The sequence below is a fragment of the Salvelinus namaycush genome, unplaced genomic scaffold (genome assembly GCF_016432855.1).
Source record: "Salvelinus namaycush isolate Seneca unplaced genomic scaffold, SaNama_1.0 Scaffold558, whole genome shotgun sequence".
Taxonomy (NCBI): Eukaryota; Metazoa; Chordata; class Actinopteri; order Salmoniformes; family Salmonidae; genus Salvelinus; species Salvelinus namaycush.
The window spans coordinates 48,720-74,000 of NW_024061262.1; the positions used below are offsets into that span (position 1 = coordinate 48,720).

A 25,281-nucleotide genomic window follows, 5' to 3' on the forward strand; every position below is an offset into this window, starting at 1 on the left:
TACTTTGTTTCTGGTAGTAATCTAGCTGACACATGGAGTACTTGGGGTAAATCTCTCTGTCTCTGTCTCTCACACTCACTCTCTCATCTCTCTCTCTCTCTCTCTCTCTCTCTCTCTCTCCTTTTTTGTATTTTCTACCTCTCCTCTCCTCTTCCCTCTCTCTCTCTCTCCTCTTCCCTCTCTCTCTCTCTCTCTCTCTCTCTCTCTCTCTCTCTCTCCTCTTCCCTCTCTCTCTCTCTCTCTCTCTCTCTCTCTTCTTCCTTTTCTATCTCTCCTCCTCTCGCTCTCTCTTCTCCTCTCTTTTTCTCTCCTCTGTCTCTCTCTCTCTTGCCTCTCTCTCTTTCTCTCTCTCTTCTTCCCTCTCTCTCTCCTACTCTCTCTCTTCTTCCCTCTCTCTCTCTCTCTCTCTCCTCCTCTCTCTCTCTTCTTCCCTTTCTCTTCTCTCTCTCTCTCTCTCTCTCTCGCTCTCTTTCTCTCCAGTCCGATTACACACTAGAGCAGAGAATGTCCCTCACTCACATGTTCATATGAACCCATTTCAGATGAAGGCTGCTCTTCTGCACTGAATGTCTCTCTGTCTGTCTGAATATTTGTTAAAATAAAAGCAATACTGTATGAGTGTCGTGTGATTACATTTGTCTGGATTAAATTAGCAACGGAGTCGGACTGGTCTGACTTCTAAAATCTGAATGGCAATAAGCAATCTGTCCCTAAACTAACTCCACTAGATAGATAAAGATTACCTAGATGCACCAAAGAAAATGTTCCCAATGACCCCGTTCCTCCACTGTATCCCACGTCACCCTGCTCACCCCTCTCCCCCTTCTCTCCTCCTTCCAGGCTCCGACTACTCCCCCCCACCGCTGCCGCTGCCGGTGGCGGCGCCCAGTCTGAACGACACCAGCGTTGCAGATGGAGGAGGCGGCGTGGGTGTCATCACTGCCCTGGGTGGAAGTGGAGGTGGGCGCGGGCCCCTGGAGGCCGTGGTGGGAGGGGCGGTGGTGGGGCTAGCGGCAGAGCACATCCCCAGCGGCCCCGGGGCGGCCCTCACCTGGCAGGCGGCCATCGAGGCGGCGCGGCAGGCCAAGCAGATGGGTAACGCGGGCGCGCCCATCTCCACAGCCAGCTCCACACAGAGGAAGAGACAGCACTACACCAACAAGCCCAAGAAACCCGTCAACACGGCCCCAACCAGACCTCCCAGAGCCCTGCTCTGTCTCACCCTCAAGAACCCCATCCGCAGAGCATGCATCAGCATCGTGGAGTGGAAGTATCCTTCATTACACACAGTCATGGTGTGAACTTTTTATTATTTATTATATATAGTGGTTTATTATATATAGTGGTGGTGTGAACTGGTTTATTATATATAGTGGTGGTATGAACTGGTTTATTATATATAGTGATGGTGTGAACTGGTTTATTATGTATAGTGATGGTGTGAACTGGTTTATTATATATAGTGGTAGTGTGAACTGGTTTATTATATATAGTGATGGTGTGAACTGGTTTATTATATATAGTGATGGTGTGAACTGGTTTATTATATATAGTGGTGGTGTGAACTAGTTTATTATATATAGTGATGGTGTGAACTGGTTTATTATATATAGTGATGGTGTGAACTGGTTTATTATATATAGTGGTGGTGTGAACTGGTTTATTATATATAGTGATGGTGTGAACTGGTTTATTATATATAGTGGTGGTGTGAACTGGTTTATTATATATAGTGGTGGTGTGAACTGGTTTATTATATATAGTGGTGGTGTGAACTGGTTTATTATATATAGTGATGGTGTGAACTGGTTTATTATATATAGTGATGGTGTGAACTGGTTTATTATATATATAGTGATGGTGTAAACTGGTTTATTTTATATAGTGATGGTGTGAACTGGTTTATTTTATATAGTGATGGTGTTGAACTGGTTTATTATATATAGTGATGGTGTGAACTGGTTTATTATATATAGTGATGGTGTGAACAGGTTTATTATATATAGTGATGGTGTGAACTGGTTTATTATATATAGTGATGGTGTGAACTGGTTTATTATATATAGTGATGGTGTGAACTGGTTTATTATATATAGTGATGGTGTGAACTGGTTTATTATATATAGTGATAGTGTGAACTGGTTTATTCTATATAGTGATGGTGTGAACTGGTTTATTATATATAGTGGTGGTGTGAACTGGTGTATTATATACAGTGATGGTGTGAACTGGTTTATTATATATAGTGGTGGTGTGAACTGGTTTATTCTATATAGTGGTGGTGTGAACTGGTTTATTATATATAGTGATGGTGTGAACAGGTTTATTATATATAGTGATGGTGTGAACTGGTTTATTATATATAGTGATGGTGTGAACTGGTTTATTATATATAGTGGTGGTGTGAACTGGTGTATTATATACAGTGATGGTGTGAACTGGTTTATTATATATAGTGATGGTGTGAACTGGTTTATTCTATATAGTGGTGGTGTGAACTGGTTTATTATATATAGTGGTGGTGTGAACTGGTTTGATTCACTACTTTACACCACATGCTCCAGCCAAACTCAACAGGCGGTCCGTAAATAGGAAACATTTTAGTTTTTTATAAGTAATAAATGGAATTGATATATTTTAGGAACTCAGTCGGGCCTCCACCCCTGAACAGCGTGAACAGCGTGAACAGCGTGAACAGTGTGAACAGCGTGAACAGCGTGAACAGCGTGAACAGTGTGAACAGTGTGAACAGTGTGAACAGTGTGAACAGCGTGAACAGCGTGAACAGCGTGAACAGCGTGAACAGTGTGAACAGCGTGAACAGTGTGAACAGCGTGAACAGTGTGAACAGCGTGAACAGCGTGAACAGCGTGAACAGCGTGAACAGCGTGAACAGCCGTGAACAGTGTGAACAGCGTGAACAGTGTGAACAGCGTGAACAGTGTGAACAGCGTGAACAGTGTGAACAGCGTGAACAGTGTGAACAGTGTGAACAGTGTGAACAGTGTGAACAGTGTGAACAGTGTGAACAGTGTGAACAGCGTGAACAGCGTGAACAGCGTGAACAGTGTGAACAGTGTGAACAGCGTGAACAGCGTGAACAGCGTGAACAGCGTGAACAGTGTGAACAGTGTGAACAGCGTGAACAGCGTGAACAGTGTGAACAGCGTGAACAGCGTGAACAGCGTGAACAGCGTGAACAGTGTGAACAGTGTGAACAGTGTGAACAGTGTGAACAGTGTGAACAGCGTGAACAGTGTGAACAGTGTGAACAGTGTGAACAGTGTGAACAGCGTGAACAGCGTGAACAGCGTGAACAGTGTGAACAGTGTGAACAGCGTGAACAGCGTGAACAGCGTGAACAGTGTGAACAGCGTGAACAGCGTGAACCAGCGTGAACAGCGTGAACAGCGTGAACAGCGTGAACAGCGTGAACAGCGTGAACAGCGTGAACAGCGTGAACAGCGTGAACAGCGTGAACAGCGTGAACAGCGTGAACAGCGTGAACAGCGTGAACAGCGTGAACAGCGTGAACAGCGTGAACAGCGTGAACAGCGTGAACAGCGTGAACAGCGTGAACAGCGTGAACAGCGTGAACAGCGTGAACAGCGTGAACAGTGTGAACAGCGTGAACAGCGTGAACAGCGTGAACAGTGTGAACAGTGTGAACAGCGTGAACAGTGTGAACAGCGTGAACAGCGTGAACAGCGTGAACAGCGTGAACAGCGTGAACAGCGTGAACAGCGTGAACAGTGTGAACAGTGTGAACAGTGTGAACAGCGTGAACAGTGTGAACAGTGTGAACAGTGTGAACAGCGTGAACAGCGTGAACAGCGTGAACAGTGTGAACAGTGTGAACAGCGTGAACAGTGTGAACAGCGTGAACAGCGTGAACAGCGTGAACAGCGTGAACAGCGTGAACAGTGTGAACAGTGTGAACAGCGTGAACAGCGTGAACAGCGTGAACAGCGTGAACAGCGTGAACAGTGTGAACAGTGTGAACAGCGTGAACAGTGTGAACAGCGTGAACAGTGTGAACAGTGTGAACAGCGTGAACAGCGTGAACAGTGTGAACAGTGTGAACAGTGTGAACAGCGTGAACAGTGTGAACAGTGTGAACAGCGTGAACAGTGTGAACAGCGTGAACAGTGTGAACAGTGTGAACAGTGTGAACAGCGTGAACAGCGTGAACAGCGTGAACAGTGTGAACAGTGTGAACAGTGTGAACAGCGTGAACAGTGTGAACAGTGTGAACAGTGTGAACAGCGTGAACAGTGTGAACAGTGTGAACAGTGTGAACAGTGTGAACAGTGTGAACAGTGTGAACAGCGTGAACAGCGTGAACAGTGTGAACAGCGTGAACAGTGTGAACAGTGTGAACAGTGTGAACAGTGTGAACAGTGTGAACAGTGTTGAACAGCGTGAACAGTGTGAACAGCGTGAACAGTGTGAACAGTGTGAACAGTGTGAACAGCGTGAACAGTGTGAACAGTGTGAACAGTGTGAACAGCGTGAACAGTGTGAACAGTGTGAACAGTGTGAACAGTGTGAACAGTGTGAACAGTGTGAACAGTGTGAACAGTGTGAACAGCGTGAACAGTGTGAACAGTGTGAACAGTGTGAACAGCGTGAACAGCGTGAACAGTGTGAACAGTGTGAACAGTGTGAACAGTGTGAACAGCGTGAACAGCGTGAACAGCGTGAACAGCGTGAACAGCGTGAACAGTGTGAACAGTGTGAACAGTGTGAACAGCGTGAACAGCGTGAACAGCGTGAACAGCGTGAACAGCGTGAACAGTGTGAACAGCGTGAACAGTGTGAACAGTGTGAACAGTGTGAACAGCGTGAACAGCGTGAACAGCGTGAACAGTGTGAACAGTGTGAACAGCGTGAACAGCGTGAACAGCGTGAACAGCGTGAACAGGTGAACAGCGTGAACAGCGTGAACAGCGTGAACAGCGTGAACAGCGTGAACAGCGTGAACAGTGTGAACAGCGTGAACAGCGTGAACAGCGTGAACAGCGTGAACAGCGTGAACAGCGTGAACAGCGTGAACAGTGTGAACAGTGTGAACAGTGTGAACAGTGTGAACAGTGTGAACAGCGTGAACAGCGTGAACAGCGTGAACAGCGTGAACAGCGTGAACAGCGTGAACAGCGTGAACAGTGTGAACAGCGTGAACAGCGTGAACAGCGTGAACAGTGTGAACAGCGTGAACAGCGTGAACAGCGTGAACAGCGTGAACAGCGTGAACAGTGTGAACAGCGTGAACAGCGTGAACAGCGTGAACAGTGTGAACAGTGTGAACAGTGTGAACAGTGTGAACAGTGTGAACAGTGTGAACAGTGTGAACAGCGTGAACAGCGTGAACAGTGTGAACAGTGTGAACAGCGTGAACAGTGTGAACAGCGTGAACAGCGTGAACAGCGTGAACAGTGTGAACAGCGTGAACAGCGTGAACAGTGTGAACAGCGTGAACAGCGTGAACAGCGTGAACAGTGTGAACAGCGTGAACAGCGTGAACAGCGTGAACAGTGTGAACAGCGTGAACAGCGTGAACAGTGTGAACAGCGTGAACAGTGTGAACAGCGTGAACAGCGTGAACAGCGTGAACAGCGTGAACAGCGTGAACAGCGTGAACAGCGTGAACGGCGAAAGCATACCATGCGGTTATCTGAGGACAGCGCCCAGCATACAAAAGCATTACAAACATTTTCCAAACCAGCAGAGGTGTCACAAAAGTCAGAAATAAGGATAAAATATATCACTTACCTTTGAAGATCTTCCTCTGTTTGCAATCCCAAGGGTCCCAGCTACACAACAAATGGTTGTTTTGTTCGATACAGTCCTTCTTTATATCCCCAAAAAGTCAGTTTAGTTGGCGCGCTTGATTCAGTAATCCACCTGTTCCACTCGTTCAACATGCAGACAAAGGAATCCCAAACGTTACCAATAAACAAGTCAAACAACGTTTTTAATCAATCGTCAGGTACCCTAATATGTAAATAAACTATACAATTTAAGATGGAAAATAGTGTGTTCAATACCGGAGATAAATAACGAAGTGCGCGCCCTGATCTACGAGCGCCACAAGACTACAGTCAAAATAAGAGCCACCTTGAAAAACTACAAATTCTAGCTAATTTTTCAAAAAACAAGCCTGAAACGCTTTCTAAAGACTGTTGACATCTAGTGGAAGCCATAGGAACTGCAATCTGGGAGGATTTCATTTGATTTTCCCATAGACAAGCAATGCAATGGGTGGTCACCTCAAAACAAAAAAATCTGGATAGACTGTCCTCGGGTTTTCGCCTACCATATCAGTTCTGTTATACTCACAGACAATATATATATATACAGTGGGGCAAAAAAAGTATTTAGTCAGCCACCAATTGTGCAAGTTCTCCCTCTTAAAAAGATGAGAGAGGCCTGTAATTTTCATCATAGGTACACTTCAACTATGACAGACAAAATGAGAAAAAAAATCCAGAAAATCACATTGTAGGATTTTTTATGAATTTATTTGCAAATTATGGTGGAAAATAAGTATTTGGTTAATAACAAAAGTTTATCTCAATACTTTGTTATATACCCTTTGTTGGCAATGACAGAGGTCAAACGTTTTCTGTAAGTCTTCACAAGGTTCACACACACTGTTGCTGATATTTTGGCCCATTCCTCCATGCAGATCTCCTCTAGAGCAGTGATGTTTTGGGGCTGTTGCTGGGCAACACGGACTTTCAACTCCCTCCAAAGATTTTCTATGGGGTTGAGATCTGGAGACTGGCTAGGCCACTCCAGGACCTTGAAATGCTTCTTACGAAGCCACTCCTTCATTGCCCGGGCGGTGTGTTTGGGATCATTGTCATGCTGAAAGACCCAGCCACGTTTCATCTTCAATGCCCTTGCTGATGGAAGGAGGTTTTCACTCAAAATCTCACGATACATGGCCCCATTCATTCTTTCCTTTACACGGATCAGTCGTCCTGTTCCCTTTGCAGAAAAACAGCCCCAAAGCATGATGTTTCCACCCCCATGCTTCACAGTGGGTATGGTGTTCTTTGGATTGCAACTCAGCATTCTTTGTCCTCCAAACACGACGAGTTGAGTTTTTACCAAAAAGTTATATTTTGGTTTCATCTGACCATATGACATTCTCCGAATCTTCTTCTGGATCATCCAAATGCTCTCTAGCAAGCTTCAGACGGGCCTGGACATGTACTGGCTTAAGCAGGGGGACACGTCTGGCATTGCAGGATTTGAGTCCCTGGCGGCGTAGTGTGTTACTGATGGTAGGCTTTGTTACTTTGGTCCCAGCTCTCTGAAGGTCATTCACTAGGTCTCCCCCGTGTGGTTCTGGGATTTTTGCTCACCGTTCTTGTGATCATTTTGACCCCACGGGGTGAGATCTTGCGTGGAGCCCCAGATCGAGGGAGATTATCAGTGGTCTTGTATGTCTTCCATTTCCTAATAATTGCTCCCACAGTTGATTTCTTCAAACCAAGCTGCTTACCTATTGCAGATTCAGTCTTCCCAGCCTGGTGCAGGTCTACAATTTTGTTTCTGGTGTCCTTTGACAGCTCTTTGGACTTGGCCATAGTGGAGTTTGGAGTGTGACTGTTTGAGGTTGTGGACAGGTGTCTTTTATACTGATAACAAGTTCAAACAGGTGCCATTAATACAGGTAACGAGTGGAGGACAGAGGAGCCTCTTAACCTGTTTGGGCTGCAAGCCCGACACCGCCCACAATATGACAACATCCAGCTCAAAGTGCAGGGCGCGAAATTCAAAAGCTAGTTTTTAAAAATATTTAACTTTCACACATTAACAAGTCCAAGACACCAGATGAAAGATAAACTTCTTGTGAATCAAACCAACATGTCCGATTTTTAAAATGTTTTACAGGGAAGACAAAATATGTAAATCTATTAGCTAACCACGTTAGCAAAAGACACAACTTTTCTAACTCCATCAGTTTCTTACTCCATCAGGTGCTATCACAAATTCGACCAAATAAAGATATAAATAGCCACTAACCAAGAAACAAATTCATCAGATGACAGTCTGATAACATATTTATTGTATAGCATATTTTTTTTCGAAAAATGTGCATATTTCAGGTATAAATCATATTTTACATTTCAGCTACAAATCAGAAAGTGCACCGAAAGCAGCCATAATATTTACAGACACCAACAGACACCAACGTCAAATAGCTTATTACTCATCATAAAACATTTCCGAAAAATATATAGTTTGCAGCAATTGAAAGATAGGCAACTTGTGATTCCAAACAATATTTCCGATTTATTAAATGTTTTACAGCGAAAACAAAATGTATCGCTATATTAGCGTAGCCACAATAGAGAGACACATTTGGGCGCCCACGACCCGTTCACATGCACGACAGATATATGAAATAACATCATAAAATGAGTCTTACTTTGGCTGATCTTTCATCAGAATGTTGAAACAGGCGTCCTCTGTCCAGATGAGTCGTTGTTTCGTTTCAGAATGAGAAATATCCCTGTTCATTTACCATTTCCAGTAGCCGTGGCCCAACGTAAACACAGTCATACGACGGAACACGGCAAAACTCCCGAATAAAGTTTCAATAATCTGATTAAACTATATTGAAAAAACATACATTACGATGATATGGTCACATATATCCAAAAAAATTCGAGCCGGAGACGTTAGCCGTTCGTTAGGAAGGCAAAACAGAAGTCCATCCCACTTCCTTCAGAATACCGGAAGTGGGCGCTCAGGTCAAAGAAATAGGTTTTTTTCCACCACAGACCAAGAGGAGCAAAAAAATTTCTTCTCTGACATCCTCTTTACACCAATAGGAAGGCGTATAGACTGTCAGCAGACTCCTAGGTGTTAAGACCATGTATAGGCATCAGATTGAAAAGAGCATAGATTTCTGACATTTCACTTCCTGGTCAGGAAAAGTGCTGCAGAAGGACTTGTGTTTCACTCAGAGAAATAATTCCAACTGTTTTAGAAACTAGAAAGTGTTTTCTATCCAAAAAGAATAATAATATTCATATTGTACGAGCAAGATTTGAGTAGGAGGCCGTTTGAAATGGGCACGATTTCACTGGCTACTCAACACTTTGCCTTGCAGCCATAAGAAGTTAAAGAAGAAGTTACAGGTCTGTGAGAGCCAGAAATCTTGCTTGTTTGTAGGTGACCAAATACTTATTTTCCACCATAATTTGCAAATAAATTCATTAAAAATCCTACAATGTGATTTTCTGGATTTCTTTTTCTCATTTTGTCTGTCATAGTTGAAGTGTACCTGTGATGAAAATTACAGGCCTCTCTCATCTTTTTAAGTGGGAGAACTTGCACAATTGGTGGCTGACTAAATACTTTTTTGCCCCATTGTATATATATATTTAAAAAAAATTCACCCCTTTTTTCTCCCTAATTTCGTGGAATCCAATTGGTAGTTACAGTCCTGTCTCATCGCTGCAACTCCCGTACGGACTCGGGAGAGGCGAAGGTCGAGAGTCATGCGTCCTCCGAAACACAACCCAACCAAGCCGCATTGCTTCTTGACACAATGCCCATCCAACCCGGAAGCCAGCCACACTAATGTGTCGGAGGAAACACTGTACACCTGGCGACCGGGTCAGCGTGCACTGCGCCCGGCCCGCCACAGGAGTCGCTAGTGCGCGATGAGACAAGGATATCCCTGCCCGGCCAAACCCTCCCCTAACCCGGACGGCGCTGAGCCAATTGACTCACAGACATTATTTTAACAGTTTTAGAAACTTCAGAGTGTTTTCTATCCAATACTACCAATTATATGCATATCCGAGATTCTGGGCCTGAGTAACAGGAAGTTTACTTTGGGCACGTCAGTCATCCAAACTTCGAATACTGCCCCCTATCCCTAAGAAGTTCTAATGGCAGGTCTAAACTCATGAAAACAGTTGTCATTAGTGAATTATAACGTAATCAAATTAACATATGATCTGGATGCCTGTACTATAAGTTGAGCTATTTTAATGAGAGGCATTGATTGGTTAACATTATGTGTGTGAGGTTCTGTGATGTTGTCTGTCGTCCAGGGGTTAAGCCAAGGGTAACTGGACAGACTCTGATCTACGTGCGTGTGTGTGTGTGTGTGTGTGTGTGTGTGTGTGTGTGTGTGTGTGTGTGTGTGTGTGTGTGTGTGTGTGTGTGTGTGTGTGTGTGTGTGTGTGTGTGTGTGTGTGTGTGTGTGCGTAAGTTAATGACTGTGTGTTTTTTTGTGTGTGTGCGAGCGTGCATGTGTGTATACGTACGTTCATCCTTTCATGTGTGTGTGTGTGTGTTGGTGTGTGTGTGTGTGCGTGAGCATGCATGTGTGTGTGTATGTGTGTGTGTGTCTGTGTGTCTGTGTCGGTGTGTGTGTGTGTGTGTGTTTGTGTGTCGCTATCATCGTGCCTAGCATGCATGAGCTCTGAAACATTACTCATATTAAAAAGAGAATAAAATACATAAATCTGAGGAGGGAGAGGAGGAGAGGAGGGGAGGGGAGAGGAGTAGGGGAGGAGGGGGGAAGGAGGAGGGGAGGAATGGAGGGGGAAGGGTGGAGGGGAGGGAGAATGGAGGAGGGGGAGAGGAGGAGAGGAGGAATGGAGGTAGGAGGAGGAGAGGGGAAGGGAGAGAAGAAGGATGAGTGGGGAGAGAAGAGGGGGGAGGGGAGAGGTAGGGGGAGGATTGGGGGTGGAAGCAGAAAGGGAGGGATTGGGAGGATCTCAAGGATGAGTCACAGAGCAACCAGAATCCCAAATTAACTTTCCGCTTTTCTTTCTCTTTCCCTCTCCCTGTATCTTTCCTTCCCCCCTTCTCTTTCCCTCTCCCTGTATCTATCCTTCCCCCCTTCTCTTTCCCTCTCCCTGTATCTTTCCTTCCCCCTTCTCTTTCCCTCTCCCTGTATCTTTCCTTCCCTCATTCCTTTTCCCTCTCCCTGTATCTTTCTTTCTTTCCTTCCTTCCTTCCCTGTCCCTGTATGTATCTTTCCTTCCCTGTCCCTCCATGTATCTCTCCTTCCCTGTCCCTGTATGTATCTCTCCTTCCCTGTCCCTCCATGTATCTCTCCTTCCCTGTCCCTCCATGTATCTCTCCTTCCCTGTCCCTCTCCCTGTATCTTTCCTTCCTCCCTTCCCTTTCCCTCTCCCTGTACCTTCCTTCCTTCCTTCCTTCCTTCCTTCCTTCCTTCCTTCCTTCCTTCCTTCCTTCCTTCCTTCCTTCCTTCCTTCCTTCCTTCCTTCCTTCCTTCCTTCCTTCCTTCCTTCCTTCCTTCCTTCCTTCCTTCCCTCCCTTTCCCTCTCCCTGTATCTTTCCTTCCCTCATTCCCTGTCCCTGTATCTTTCCTTCTCTGTCCCTCTCCCTGTATCTTCCTTCCTTCCTTCCTTCTCTCCCTTTCCCTCTCCCTGCATCTTTCCTTCCCTACTTCCCGGTGCCTCTCTTTCTCATGAGACTGAGGGACAACGTGCGATACCCCCCCCTTTAACTCTCCCTCTCTCTGCCTCCCTCCATCTCTCACCGTCTTTCTCCTTCTCTCTCTCTCTCTGTCTCTCTCTCTCGCTCCCTCTCTCTCCCATGAGATCACAGAAGAGATGGAGAGAGAGAGAGGGAGAGAGCGAGAGAGGAAGGAAGGAAGGAGTAAGTGAGGGGGCAGGAGTAGAGACATATTTAGAAGGAGAGGAAGCATGGGAATGAAACACTAATAAAGAGGTCTGAGTAAATGCTAAATGCGTCTCTTCCTTTTGGTCTAAAAGGGTCTAAAGCAGCTAGTGGGAGGAGACTGACCAGATACTGTCCTGCTCCAAATTCTCTGCTCACACGAGAGGTGAGACATGATCTGTAAAACCACTTGACACACGCGCAGGTCAGTGGTGGTCGGTGACATTTAAGATGAGCATGGCCTTGTTTTTCTTACAGCATAGTGGATGACTGTCATTCATATTCCATTCACCCAGTTCAATGTTAACATTGATAGGTTTAAGCTACTACATGATACTCAAATTTTCCGTTGAGTAATCAAGGTGACAGACAGTGACACATTCAATACCGCCTTGCACACTCTTGCCTGCATCTAGCTGATCTAGGGTGTAATCATTAGTCCAACATTTGCAAACAAGAGTTTCTATTGGACAAATCCAGGTATATTTATCCCCGCTTCGTTCCATTTGCTTCCGATTAAAAAACGTTTTTCAACGGAGCCGGCAGAGTGAATACACGCCTGATCACACCCAAACACGGTTCACTTTCATAGCAGCCACATACAAACAGCATGATCACTGTGCTTGTTGTAGAATTCCTTCTCGCATCTACGCGTTCTCCTCCTCTCACCTTTTCGCTTCGCTTGTGGACTTCAGTGCCAAACACATCAGCTGTCTGTAACCAGGCGAAAAACCTTTCCAGGCCAAACCTTCATACCATAACCGCTAACCGCTACACACAGCCTACATAGTTGTTACCATATTAGCTAACGTCATAGCTAGTCAACATAGCTACTAGAACTAATGTGTTAGTAAACCCGCTACAATCGTTCAGTACAGTGTACAGTCAGCAAGCAGTTTAGCAGTTATACATTTTAAAAAACAAAAACCTTGTGTTGGATAGCCATAGCAAGCTAACTAACATACTCTAACTTCCCTCTCTGTTGAGCCATTAGGCTAGACTAGCTAGCTGCGTTCGCTAGCTAAGTGAAAGTGAAAAACAAAATACAAATATCGCTCTCTCTCTCGCTCTCTTGCTTCTCCTTCATTTTTAAAGAAAATAATTTGTTCAAAACGGTTCAACTATTGTCTTTCTCTCTCTTTGAGTCAACTACTCACCACATGTTATGCACTGCAGTGCTAGCTAGCTGTAGCTTATGCTTTCAGTACTAGATTCATTCTCTGATCCTTTGATTGGGTGGACACCATGTCAGTTCATGCTGCAAGAGCTCTGATAGGTTGGAGGACGTCTTCAGTAAGTTGTCATAAATACTGTGTACGTCTATGGAAAGGGGTGAGAACCATGAGCCTCCTAGGTTTTGTATTGACGTTAAAGGTTCCCAGAGGAGGACGGAAGCTAGCTGTCCTCCGGCTACAACATGGTGCTACCCTACAGAGTGCTACTGAGGCTACTGGAGACCTTCATTACAAAATAGTGTGTTTTAATCATTTATTTGGTGACGTGTGATTATATTTAGTATAGTTTTATCTAAAAAGGATAACTTTTTTAATGTTTCACTATTTAAATGTTTATGAAATTCACTGAGGAGGATGGTCCTCCCCTTTCTCCTCTGAGGAGCTTCCACTGGCGCAGGCAGACAGACAGACAGACAGACAGACAGACAGACAGACAGACAGACAGACAGACAGACAGACAGACAGACAGACAGACAGACAGACAGACAGACAGACACCGCGTCTCCAGAGAAAACAGACCCACATCTCATCTCCTCTTACTGCTCCTGTTACCATGCCAACATCTCCTCTCATCAGGCTGTGTGTGTGAGTTCAGCCAGGTCTTCCAAAACCCTCCATGCCCCTCCACCCCGGGCAGGCCTAATACACACACACACACACACACACACACACACACACACACACACACACACACACACACACACACACACACACACACACACACACACACACACACACACACACACACACACACATAGATTCACAGAACTCAATCACACTAGAACCCTGACCCACACCTTTTACCGTTTTACCGTTTTACCCAAGACGTTGATTATAGCTTCTCCTTCTCTCCAGGCTGATTACAGAGGGATGTATGTCACCTGGGCTGATCTTACTGTCTAGTTCCCTTGAACTGCAGGCAGACAACAGAACAGGGCTGAATGGAAGCAGCAGTTATCAGTAGGTAATGACTGCTATTAGTAGTGATTGAATGTCAAGGTCAGTAACATGGTGACTGATACTGTCGTGTTCAGGAACAGTTTCTAGGTGATTTAACAGGAACATACAGTTGGTTCAACATGTGTTCAGGAACAGTTTCTAGTTTCTTGGTGATTTAACAGGAACATACAGTTGGTTCAACATGTGTTCAGGAACAGTTTCTAGTTTCTTGGTGATTTAACAGGAACATACAGTTGGTTCAACACGTGTTCAGGAACAGTTTCTAGTTTCTTGGTGACTTTAACAGGAACATACAGTTGGTTCAACATGTGTTCAGGAACAGTTTCTAGTTTCTTGGTGATTTAACAGGAACATACAGTTGGTTCAACATGTGTTCAGGAACAGTTTCTAGTTTCTTGGTGATTTAACAGGAACATACAGTTGGTTCAACATGTGTTCAGGAACAGTTTCTAGTTTCTTGGTGACTTTAACAGGAACATACAGTTGGTTCAACATGTGTTCAGGAACAGTTTCTAGTTTCTTGGTGATTTAACAGGAACATACAGTTGGTTCAACATGTGTTCAGGAACAGTTTCTAGTTTCTTGGTGATTTAACAGGAACATACAGTTGGTTCAACATGTGTTCAGGAACAGTTTCTAGTTTCTTGGTGACTTTAACAGGAACATACAGTTGGTTCAACATGTGTTCAGGAACAGTTTCTAGTTTCTTGGTGACTTTAACAGGAACATACAGTTGGTTCAACATGTGTTCAGGAACAGTTTCTAGTTTCTTGGTGACTTTAACAGGAACATACAGTTGGTTCAACATGTGTTCAGGAACAGTTTCTAGTTTCTTGGTGACTTTAACAGGAACATACAGTTGGTTCAACATGTGTTCAGGAACAGTTTCTAGTTTCTTGGTGACTTTAACAGGAACATACAGTTGGTTCAACGTGTTCAGGAACAGTTTCTAGTTTCTAGGTGATTTAACAGGAACATACAGTTGGTTCAACACGTGTTCAGGAACAGTTTCTAGTTTCTTGGTGATTTAACAGGAACATACAGTTGGTTCAACATGTGTTCAGGAACAGTTTCTAGTTTCTAGGTAATTTAACAGGAACATACAGTTGGTTCAACATGTGTTCAGGAACAGTTTCTAGTTTCTTGGTGATTTAACAGGAACATACAGTTGGTTCAACACGTGTTCAGGAACAGTTTCTAGTTTCTTGGTGATTTAACAGGAACATACAGTTGGTTCAACATGTGTTCAGGAACAGTTTCTAGTTTCTTGGTGACTTTAACAGGAACATACAGTTGGGTCAACATGTGTTCAGGAACAGTTTCTAGTTTCTTGGTGATTTAACAGGAACATACAGTTGGTTCAACATGTGTTCAGGAACAGTTTCTAGTTTCTTGGTGATTTAACAGGAACATACAGTTGGTTCAACATGTGTTCAGGAACAGTTTCTAGTTTCTTGGTGATTTAACAGGAACATACAGTTGGTTCAACATGTGTTCAGGAACAGTTTCTAGTTTCTTGGTGATTTAACAGGAACATACAGTTGGCTCAACATGTGTTCAGGAACAGTTTCTAGTTTCTTGGTGACTTTAACAGGAACATACAGTTGGGTCAACATGTGTTCAGGAACAGTTTCTAGTTTCTTGGTGATTTAACAGGAACATACAGTTGGTTCAACATGTGTTCAGGAACAGTTTCTAGTTTCTTGGTGATTTAACAGGAACATACAGTTGGTTCAACATGTGTTCAGGAACAGTTTCTAGTTTCTTGGTGATTTAACAGGAACATACAGTTGGTTCAACATGTGTTCAGGAACAGTTTCTAGTTTCTTGGTGATTTAACAGGAACATACAGTTGGCTCAACATGTGTTCAGGAACAGTTTCTAGTTTCTTGGTGATTTAACAGGAACATACAGTTGGTTCAACATGTGTTCAGGAACAGTTTCTAGTTTCTTGGTGATTTAACAGGAACATACAGTTGGTTCAACATGTGTTCAGGAACAGTTTCTAGGTGATTTAACAGGAACATACAGTTGGCTCAACATGTGTTCAGGAACAGTTTCTAGGTGATTTAACAGGAACATACAGTTGGCTCAACATGTGTTCAGGAACAGTTTCTAGGTGATTTAACAGGAACATACAGTTGGGTCAACATGTGTTCAGGAACAGTTTCTAGGTGATTTAACAGGAACATACAGTTGGCTCAACATGTGTTCAGGAACAGTTTCTAGTTTCTTGGTGATTTAACAGGAACATACAGTTGGCTCAACACGTGTTCTATTTGAAACCTTTATCCATGCAGGTATTCAGTACCGTAGATGGAGACAGTCACAACTTGAATTCCTCGTTGTGAGAATATCCACTAGGCTTAGATTGCTACTCTGTATGTGTGTGTGTGTGTGTGTGTGTGTGTGTGTGTGTGTGTGTGTGTGTGTGTGTGTGTGTGTGTGTGTGTGTGTGTGTGTGTGTGTGTGTGTGTGTGTGTGTGTGTGTGTGTGTGTGTGTGTGTGTTTTGCATGTGCATGTTTGACATGAGAACATCAAGTAGTCCTAGATAGCTATAGTTACTCTCTCGTTCTGTCTGACTCTTTAGACAGCCCCTCTGTCAACTAGATGATCTATGTTCCTGCTGCTGACACCGTTCTGCCATGGAAGGATGCTTAACACAATTAAAACATTGTTACTGTTCTCATCAGTCCTCCCCTCTTTCTCTCTCTCTCTCTCTCTCTCTCTCTCTCTCTCTCTCTCTCTCTCTCTCTCTCTCTCTCTCTCTCTCTCTCCCTCTCTCCCTCCCTCCCCCAGTTTTCCCTCTCTTTCCCTCAACCCTGCAGGAGTTTATTTTGGTGTTGTCACGGACTCTCCCAGTTTTGATTTAGAACCGTGTTTATCTAACCAGGCTGCTTTTGTTTTGTGGCCATGTCATTTTTCATGTGGGGATTTTTCTACTAAAGGCTGAACGCAACATACACACACACACACACACACACACACAGACACACACTAACACGCATGCACACAGTTCCTCACTGTGTTTGACATGGAGAGAGCCTCACAGAGCTCTGCTAGCCAGAACCACATAACTCCACTCAGCCCCCAAAAGAGTCTCACATTAGGAATGCTGCTGATCTACAATCAGGTCCCCCTGTCCTTATAAACCTATTTATTATGATAAAAAAAGGAAAGACTGATCCTAGATCAGCATTCCTTCTGTGACCCTGGTCTCTGACTCAAAGACCTCTCACAGTGAAAGGAGGACAACAAATCAAACGGTTGTCATTGAGATCATTTATCTGTAGAAACAGAAATAAATAAAAATGTAATTTGATTTGGAGCTGACGTTGTTGCCAGACAAGCAATCATCCCCCTCCTGGCCAGGCCAGACAAACTGACACCACATCCTCCTGGCCAGGCCAGACAAACTGACACTACGTCCTCCTGGCCAGACAAACTGACACTATGTCCTCCTGGCCAGGCCAGACAAACTGACACTACGTCCTCCTGGCCAGACAAACTGACACTACGTCCTCCTGGCCAGGCCAGACAAACTGACACTACGTCCTCCTGGCCAGACAAACTGACACTACGTCCTCCTGGCCAGACAAACTGACACTACGTCCTCCTGGCCAGGCCAGACAAACTGACACTACGTCCTCCTGGCCAGACAAACTGACACTACGTCCTCCTGGCCAGACAAACTGACACTACGTCCTCCTGGCCAGGCCAGACAAACTGACACCATGTCCTCCTGGCCAGGCCAGACCAGAGAGAGAGACAGAGAGAGAGACAGAGAGAGAGAGAGAGAGCGAGAGAGATATCAAAACTAATGAGGTTCCTTCTCAAGCACCGTCCCAAATAAAATAATAATCTGTTTCTCTTGGTTCCCTCTTGGTTCTCCCTCCCCTCTGTTTCTCTTGGTTCCCTCTTGGTTCCCTCTTGGTTCTCCCTCCCCTCTGTTTTCTGTCGTCCACGCGACTGACCCGTGTAACAACCTCCATATTAGGACAAGCCCAGAGACAGAGAGTGGGACACACACACACCCCGAACACACACTCCATTAAGAGGTCACAAGGTCGTGTTTACGTGTCACAGATGTTAAAACATAGCCGACAGGTCTTTATGTATTTTAGTTGTTGTCACTCGATGTTTTCCGTCTGTTCTCTTGTCTTCCAAAAGTAGGGCACTATATAGGGAATAGTCTGGCACTATATAGGGAATAGTAGGGCACTATATAGGGAATAGTAGGGCACTATATCGGGAATAGCAGGGCACTATATAGGGGATAGTCTGGCACTATATAGGGAATAGTAGGGCACTATATAGGGAATAGTCTGGCACTATATAGGGAATAGTAGGGCACTATATAGGGAATAGTCTGGCACTATATAGGGAATAGCAGGGCACTATATAGGGAATAGGGTGCCATTATGGATGCATTCTTCTCTGTCATCTGATCTTCAGCTTCCTTCCTTAACTCTAGCTCTTCCAGACCGTTTGAAATTATCATTTTGATGACTATATTTGCGAACTGCGTGGCCTTAGCTGTCTACATCCCCTTCCCAGAGGACGACTCCAACGCCACCAACTCAAACCTGGTAAGTCACGCCTGACCTGACACAGGCTCTTATGTCATGTTGCTATGGTTATTACGCTCTGTTTGACTGTAGGTACCAGGTGGCTGTGTGGGGGGGGGGGGGGGGGTGGGGGGGGGGGGGGTTTGGGGGTGGTTGGGTTGTCGTGATGCCTGTATCACCATCCTCCATTTTGTGGTTTGGTGACAACAGGGAATGTGAAGTGCAGCTAAGACGTTGACTTGGGACTTCTGTATGGTACATGGTGTATGTGTTGGGGTTTGAGCGTGTACATGCTGTATGTGTTGGGGTTTGAGCGTGTACATGCTATATGTGTTGGGGTTTGAGCGTGTACATGGTGTATGTGTTGGGGTTTGAGCGTGTACATGCTGTATGTGTTGGGGTTTGAGCGTGTACATGGTGTATGTGTTGGGGTTTGAGCGTGTACATGCTATATGTGTTGGGGTTTGAGCGTGTACATGGTGTATGTGTTGGGGTTTGAGCGTGTACATGCTATATGTGTTGGGGTTTGAGCGTGTACATGGTGTATGTGTTGGGGTTTGAGCGTGTACATGCTGTATGTGTTGGGGTTTGAGCGTGTACATGGGGTTTGAGCGTGTACATGGTGTTTGAGCGTGTACATGGGGTTTGAGCGTGTACATGGTGTTTGAGCGTGTAAATGGGGTTTGAGCGTGTACATGGTGTTTGAGCGTGTACATGGTGTTTGAGCGTGTAAATGGGGTTTGAGCGTGTACATGGTGTTTGAGTGTGTACATGGTGTTTGAGCGTGTAAATGGTGTTTGAGCGTGTACATGGTGTTTGAGCGTGTAAATGGGGTTTGAGCGTGTACATGGTGTTTGAGCGTGTAAATGGGGTTTGAGCGTGTACACGGTGTTTGAGCGTGTACATGGTGTATGTGTTGGGGTTTGAGCGTGTACATGGGGTTTGAGCGTGTACATGGTGTTTGAGCGTGTACATGGTGTTTGAGCGTGTACATGGGGTTTGAGCGTGTACATGGGGTTTGAGCGTGTAAATGGGGTTTGAGCGTGTACATGGTGTTTGAGCGTGTAAATGGGGTTTGAGCGTGTACATGGTGTTTGAGCGTGTAAATGGTGTTTGAGCGTGTACATGGTGTTTGAGCGTGTAAATGGGGTTTGAGCGTGTACATGGTGTTTGAGCGTGTAAATGGGGTTTGAGCGTGTACACGGTGTTTGAGCGTGTACATGGTGTTTGTGTAGAGTGAATGGAGGGAATGTGGGGCTCCCGAGTGGTGCAGCAGTCTAAGACACTGCATCTCACTGTAGTCCCTGGTTCGAATCCAGGCTGTATCACATCCGGCCGTGATTTGGAGTCTCATAGGGCGGCGCACAATTGGTCCAGCGTCGTCCAGGTTTGGCCGGGGTAGGCCGTCATTGTAAATAAGAATTTGTTCTTAACTGACTTGTCTAGTAAAATAAAAATGTGCTGACTTGGTGTTTCTGTGTGTGGTTGGGACTGTAACTGCTGGCTGTGCGGTGACCTGGTCCTCCTGTATGTTACTGTGTGTGAGACTGTAACTGCTGGCTGTACGGTGACCTGGTCCTCCTGTATGTTACTGTGTGTGGTTGAGACTGTAACTGCTGGCTGTGCGGTGACCTGGTCCTCCTGTACGTTACTGTGTGTGGTTGAGACTGTAACTGCTGGCTGTGCGGTGACCTGGTCCTCCTGTACGTTACTGTGTGTGGTTGAGACTGTAACTGCTGGCTGTGCGGTGACCTGGTCCTCCTGTACGGTACTGTGTGTGGTTGAGACTGTAACTGCTGGCTGTGCGGTGACCTGGTCCTCCTGTACGTTACTGTGTGTGAGACTGTAACTGCTGGCTGTGCGGTGACCTGGTCCTCCTGTATGTTACTGTGTGTGGTTGAGACTGTAACTGCTGGCTGTGCGGTGACCTGGTCCTCCTGTATGTTACTGTGTGTGGTTGAGACTGTAACTGCTGGCTGTACGGTGACCTGGTCCTCCTGTATGTTACTGTGTGTGGTTGAGACTGTAACTGCTGGCTGTGCGGTGACCTGGTCCTCCTGTATGTTACTGTGTGTGGTTGAGACTGTAACTGCTGGCTGTGCGGTGACCTGGTCCTCCTGTACGTTACTGTGGTTGAGACTGTAACTGCTGGCTGTGCGGTGACCTGGTCCTCCTGTACGTTACTGTGGTTGAGACTGTAACTGCTGGCTGTGCGGTGACCTGGTCCTCCTGTACGTTACTGTGTGTGAGACTGTAACTGCTGGCTGTGCGGTGACCTGGTCCTCCTGTACGTTACTGTGTGTGAGACTGTAACTGCTGGCTGTGTGGTGACCTGGTCCTCCTGTACGTTACTGTGTGTGGTTGAGACTGTAACTGCTGGCTGTGCGGTGACCTGGTCCTCCTGTACGTTACTGTGTGTGAGACTGTAACTGCTGGCTGTGCGGTGACCTGGTCCTCCTGTATGTTACTGTGTGTGGTTGAGACTGTAACTGCTGGCTGTGCGGTGACCTGGTCCTCCTGTACGTTACTGTGTGTGGTTGAGACTGTAACTGCTGGCTGTGTAGTGACCTGGTCCTCCTGTACGTTACTGTGTGTGGTTGGGACTGTAACTGCTGGCTGTGCGGTGACCTGGTCCTCCTGTACGTTACTGTGTGTGAGACTGTAACTGCTGGCTGTGCGGTGACCTGGTCCTCCTGTACGTTACTGTGTGTGGTTGAGACTGTAACTGCTGGCTGTGCGGTGACCTGGTCCTCCTGTACGTTACTGTGTGTGAGACTGTAACTGCTGGCTGTGCGGTGACCTGGTCCTCCTGTACGTTACTGTGTGTGGTTGAGACTGTAACTGCTGGCTGTGCGGTGACCTGGTCCTCCTGTATGTTACTGTGTGTGGTTGAGACTGTAACTGCTGGCTGTGAGGTGACCTGGTCCTCCTGTATGTTACTGTGTGTGGTTGAGACTGTAACTGCTGGCTGTGCGGTGACCTGGTCCTCCTGTACGTTACTGTGTGTGGTTGAGACTGTAACTGCTGGCTTTGCGGTGACCTGGTCCTCCTGTATGTTACTGTGTGTGGTTGAGACTGTAACTGCTGGCTGTGAGGTGACCTGGTCCTCCTGTATGTTACTGTGTGTGGTTGAGACTGTAACTGCTGGCTGTGCGGTGACCTGGTCCTCCTGTACATTACTGGGTGTGGTTCAGACTGTAACTGCTGGCTGTGTGGTGACCTGGTCCTCCTGTACGTTACTGTGGTAATTGTTCCTGGTTTTGAAAAAGCACAACCTATGTGCGGAAAATATCATCTATTCTTGGCTGTGATCTCTCTCTCTCTCTCTTCTCCCTCTCTCTCTCTCCGGCGTACTACCTGACAACCACAGGACACACTATGAATACCAGAGAGACAACCTGACCACGATCTCCTGCAGTCTGCTCAGTCTACCATCATGTTCCATGTCCACAATACACTACACTTCACAACACGCATGTGGAGGGGGAACAAAGTGCCAGCAGGACAGCAGTGGTTACAGAGGGGAGACTTGGGAGGCTGTGGAGGCTGGAGAGGCTGGGGAGGCTGGAAAGACTGGGGAGGCTGGAGAGACTGTAGAGACTTGAGACTGAGGAGGCTAGAGAGACTGGAGAGACTGGGGAGGCTGGGGAGGCTTGAGAGACTGGAGAGACTGGGGAGGCTGGGGATGCTGGAGAGACTGGAGAGACTGGGGAGGCTGGGGAGACTGGAGAGACTGGGTAGGCTGGAGAGACTGGAGAGACTGGAGAGACTGGGGAGGCTGGGGAGGCTGGGGAGGCTGGAGAGACTGGGGAGACTGGAGAGACTGGCGAGACTGGAGAGACTGAAGGGACTGGGGATACTGGGGAGACTGAGGAGACTGGAGAGACTGGGGAGACTGGAGAGACTGGGGAGGCTGGGGAGACTGGAGAGACTGGGGAGACTGGAGAGACTGGCGAGACTGGAGAGACTGAAGGGACTGGGGATACTGGGGAGACTGGGGAGACTGGGGAGGCTGGAGAGACTGGGGAGACTGGGGAGACTGGAGAGACAGGCGAGACTGGAGAGACTGAAGGGACTGGGGATACTGGGGAGACTGGGGAGACTGGAGAGAATGGGGAGACTGGAGAGACTGAGGAGACTGGAGAGACTGGAGAGTAGGAGCGGAAGAGAGAAAGAGGAGGGAGAGATGGAGGGAAGATGGAGAGAGAGAAAAACAAATGGACATCAGAAAGGCTGCTCTCATCCTGATACATTGTCTCCTCGTACCTCCCTCTCTCGCTCTCCCTCTCTCTCTACCTCCCTCCCTCTCTCTTCCTCTCTCTCTCCCTCTCTCTCTACCTCCCTCCCTCTCTCTTCCTCTCTCCCTCTCTCTACCTCTCTCCCTCACTCTCAGGGAAAAGAATGTAGTGACTTTTGAATAGGAGAGGAGGAGAGGAGAGGGGAGGAAGAGAGAGGAGGAGAGGAGAGGAGAGGAGAGGGGAGGAGAGCAGAGGAGAGGGGAGGGGAGGGGAGGAGAGTAGAGGAGGAGAGGGGAGGTGAGCAGAGGAGAGGGGAGGGGAGGAGAGTAGAGGAGGAGAGGGGAGGTGAGCAGAGGAGAGGGGAGGAGAGTAGAGGAGGAGAGGGGAGGTGAGGGGAGGCTAGTACAGGAGAAGAGGGGAGGGGAGTAGGAGAGGAGGAGAGTACAGGAGGAGAGGGGAGGTGAGGGGAGGAGTGTACAGGAGGAAAGGAGAGGAGAGGAGGAGAGTACAGGAGGAGAGGGGAGGGGAGTAGGAGAGGAGGAGAGTACAGGAGGAGAGGGGAGGGGAGTAGGGGAGGGATCTGTACTTTATTCCTGCTTTGCTGCTGAGGGAGGAAAATCCACTTTGGTAGATTAATATTTAATCACACTCACACTACTCTGTGCTACTGTAGTGGTCCTTTCAGAATGGGTTTAATTCTCTGATGCTTGTCAACATGCACGCTGCATAGCTTCTGTGATGAGATGGCACGGCCTTGCTGTGTGAGAGAGACAATGTTCCTTCAATGTCCCTGTACAGCCTGTTTCCACTGAGCTTGTATACAGCCAGTGAATTACTCTAACATACAAACTGTACGTCCGGTGTATATTGTTGGAACCAAGCAGGTTTTGTTGACTATGTTCTTCACTGCCATAATGTTACTCAGGGGGCCTGAGGGCAGTGTTGTGTGTTCCCTTCTACCATAATGTTACTCAGGGGGCCTGAGGGCAGTGTTGCGTGTTCCCTTCTACCATAATGTTACTCAGGGGGCCTGAGGGCAGTGTTGTGTGTTCCCTTCTACCATAATGTTACTCAGGGGGCCTGAGGGCAGTGTTGTGTGTTCCCTTCTACCATAATGTTACTCAGGGGGCCTGAGGGCAGTGTTGTGTGTTCCCTTCTACCATAATGTTACTCAGGGAGCCTGAGGGCAGTGTTGTGTGTTCCCTTCTACCATAATGTTACTCAGGGGGCCTGAGGGCAGTGTTGTGTGTTCTTCACTGCCATAATGTTACTCAGGGGGCCTGAGGGCAGTGTTGCGTGTTCCCTTCTAGCATAATGTTACTCAGGGGGCCTGAGGGCAGTGTTGTGTGTTCCCTTCTACCATAATGTTACTCAGGGGGCCTGAGGGCAGTGTTGCGTGTTCCCTTCTACCATAATGTTACTCAGGGGGCCTGAGGGCAGTGTTGCGTGTTCCCTTCTAGCATAATGTTACTCAGGGGGCCTGAGGGCAGTGTTGTGTGTTCCCTTCTACCATAATGTTACTCAGGGAGCCTGAGGGCAGTGTTGTGTGTTCCCTTCTACCATAATGTTACTCAGGGGGCCTGAGGGCAGTGTTGTGTGTTCTTCACTGCCATAATGTTACTCAGGGGGCCTGAGGGCAGTGTTGTGTGTTCCCTTCTACCATAATGTTACTCAGGGGGCCTGAGGGCAGTGTTGCGTGTTCCCTTCTACCATAATGTTACTCAGGGGGCCTGAGGGCAGTGTTGTGTGTTCCCTTCTACCATAATGTTACTCAGGGGGCCTGAGGGCAGTGTTGTGTGTTCCCTTCTACCATAATGTTACTCAGGGGGCCTGAGGGCAGTGTTGCGTGTTCCCTTCTACCATAATGTTACTCAGGGAGCCTGAGGGCAGTGTTGCGTGTTCCCTTCTAGCATAATGTTACTCAGGGGGCCTGAGGGCAGTGTTGTGTGTTCCCTTCTACCATAATGTTACTCAGGGGGCCTGAGGGCAGTGTTGTGTGTTCCCTTCTACCATAATGTTACTCAGGGGGCCTGAGGGCAGTGTTGTGTGTTCTTCACTACCATAATGTTACTCAGGGGGCCTGAGGGCAGTGTTGTGTGTTCCCTTCTACCATAATGTTACTCAGGGGGCCTGAGGGCAGTGTTGTGTGTTCCCTTCTACTATAATGTTACTCAGGGGGCCTGAGGGCAGTGTTGTGTGTTCCCTTCTACCATAATGTTACTCAGGGGGCCTGAGGGCAGTGTTGTGTGTTCCCTTCTACCATAATGTTACTCAGGGGGCCTGAGGGCAGTGTTGTGTGTTCTTCACTACCATAATGTTACTCAGGGGGCCTGAGGGCAGTGTTGTGTGTTCTTCACTACCATAATGTTACTCAGGGGGCCTGAGGGCAGTGTTGTGTGTTCTTCACTGCCATAATGTTACTCAGGGGGCCTGAGGGCAGTGTTGTGTGTTCTTCACTGCCATAATGTTACTCAGGGAGCCTGAGGGCAGTGTTGTGTGTTCTTCACTACCATAATGTTACTCAGGGGGCCTGAGGGCAGTGTTGTGTGTTCCCTTCTACCATAATGTTACTCAGGGGGCCTGAGGGCAGTGTT

At 46.8% G+C, this 25,281-nt stretch overlaps 1 protein-coding gene across 1 annotated transcript; it reads left to right on the plus strand.

The window, feature by feature from the left end:
- The first annotated feature begins 554 nt into the window (after window positions 1–554).
- LOC120041845 (voltage-dependent L-type calcium channel subunit alpha-1C-like) lies at window positions 555–18,548 on the plus strand. Its single transcript, XM_038986713.1, has 2 exons — window positions 555–1,270; window positions 18,365–18,548. Exons 1-2 carry the CDS (start codon window positions 762–764, stop codon window positions 18,483–18,485), a joined length of 630 nt encoding a protein of 209 aa, XP_038842641.1. The 5' UTR covers window positions 555–761; the 3' UTR covers window positions 18,486–18,548.
- The last annotated feature ends 6,733 nt before the right edge of the window (window positions 18,549–25,281 follow it).

Coding starts and splice junctions, on each gene's coding strand:
- LOC120041845 (XM_038986713.1), top strand. CDS start 762: ATGTTCCCAATGACCCCGTTCCTCCACTGTATCCCACGTCACCCTGCT. Junction 1,271..18,364: donor ATCAGCATCGTGGAGTGGAA/GTATCCTTCATT, acceptor TAGCTCTTCCAG/ACCGTTTGAAATTATCATTT.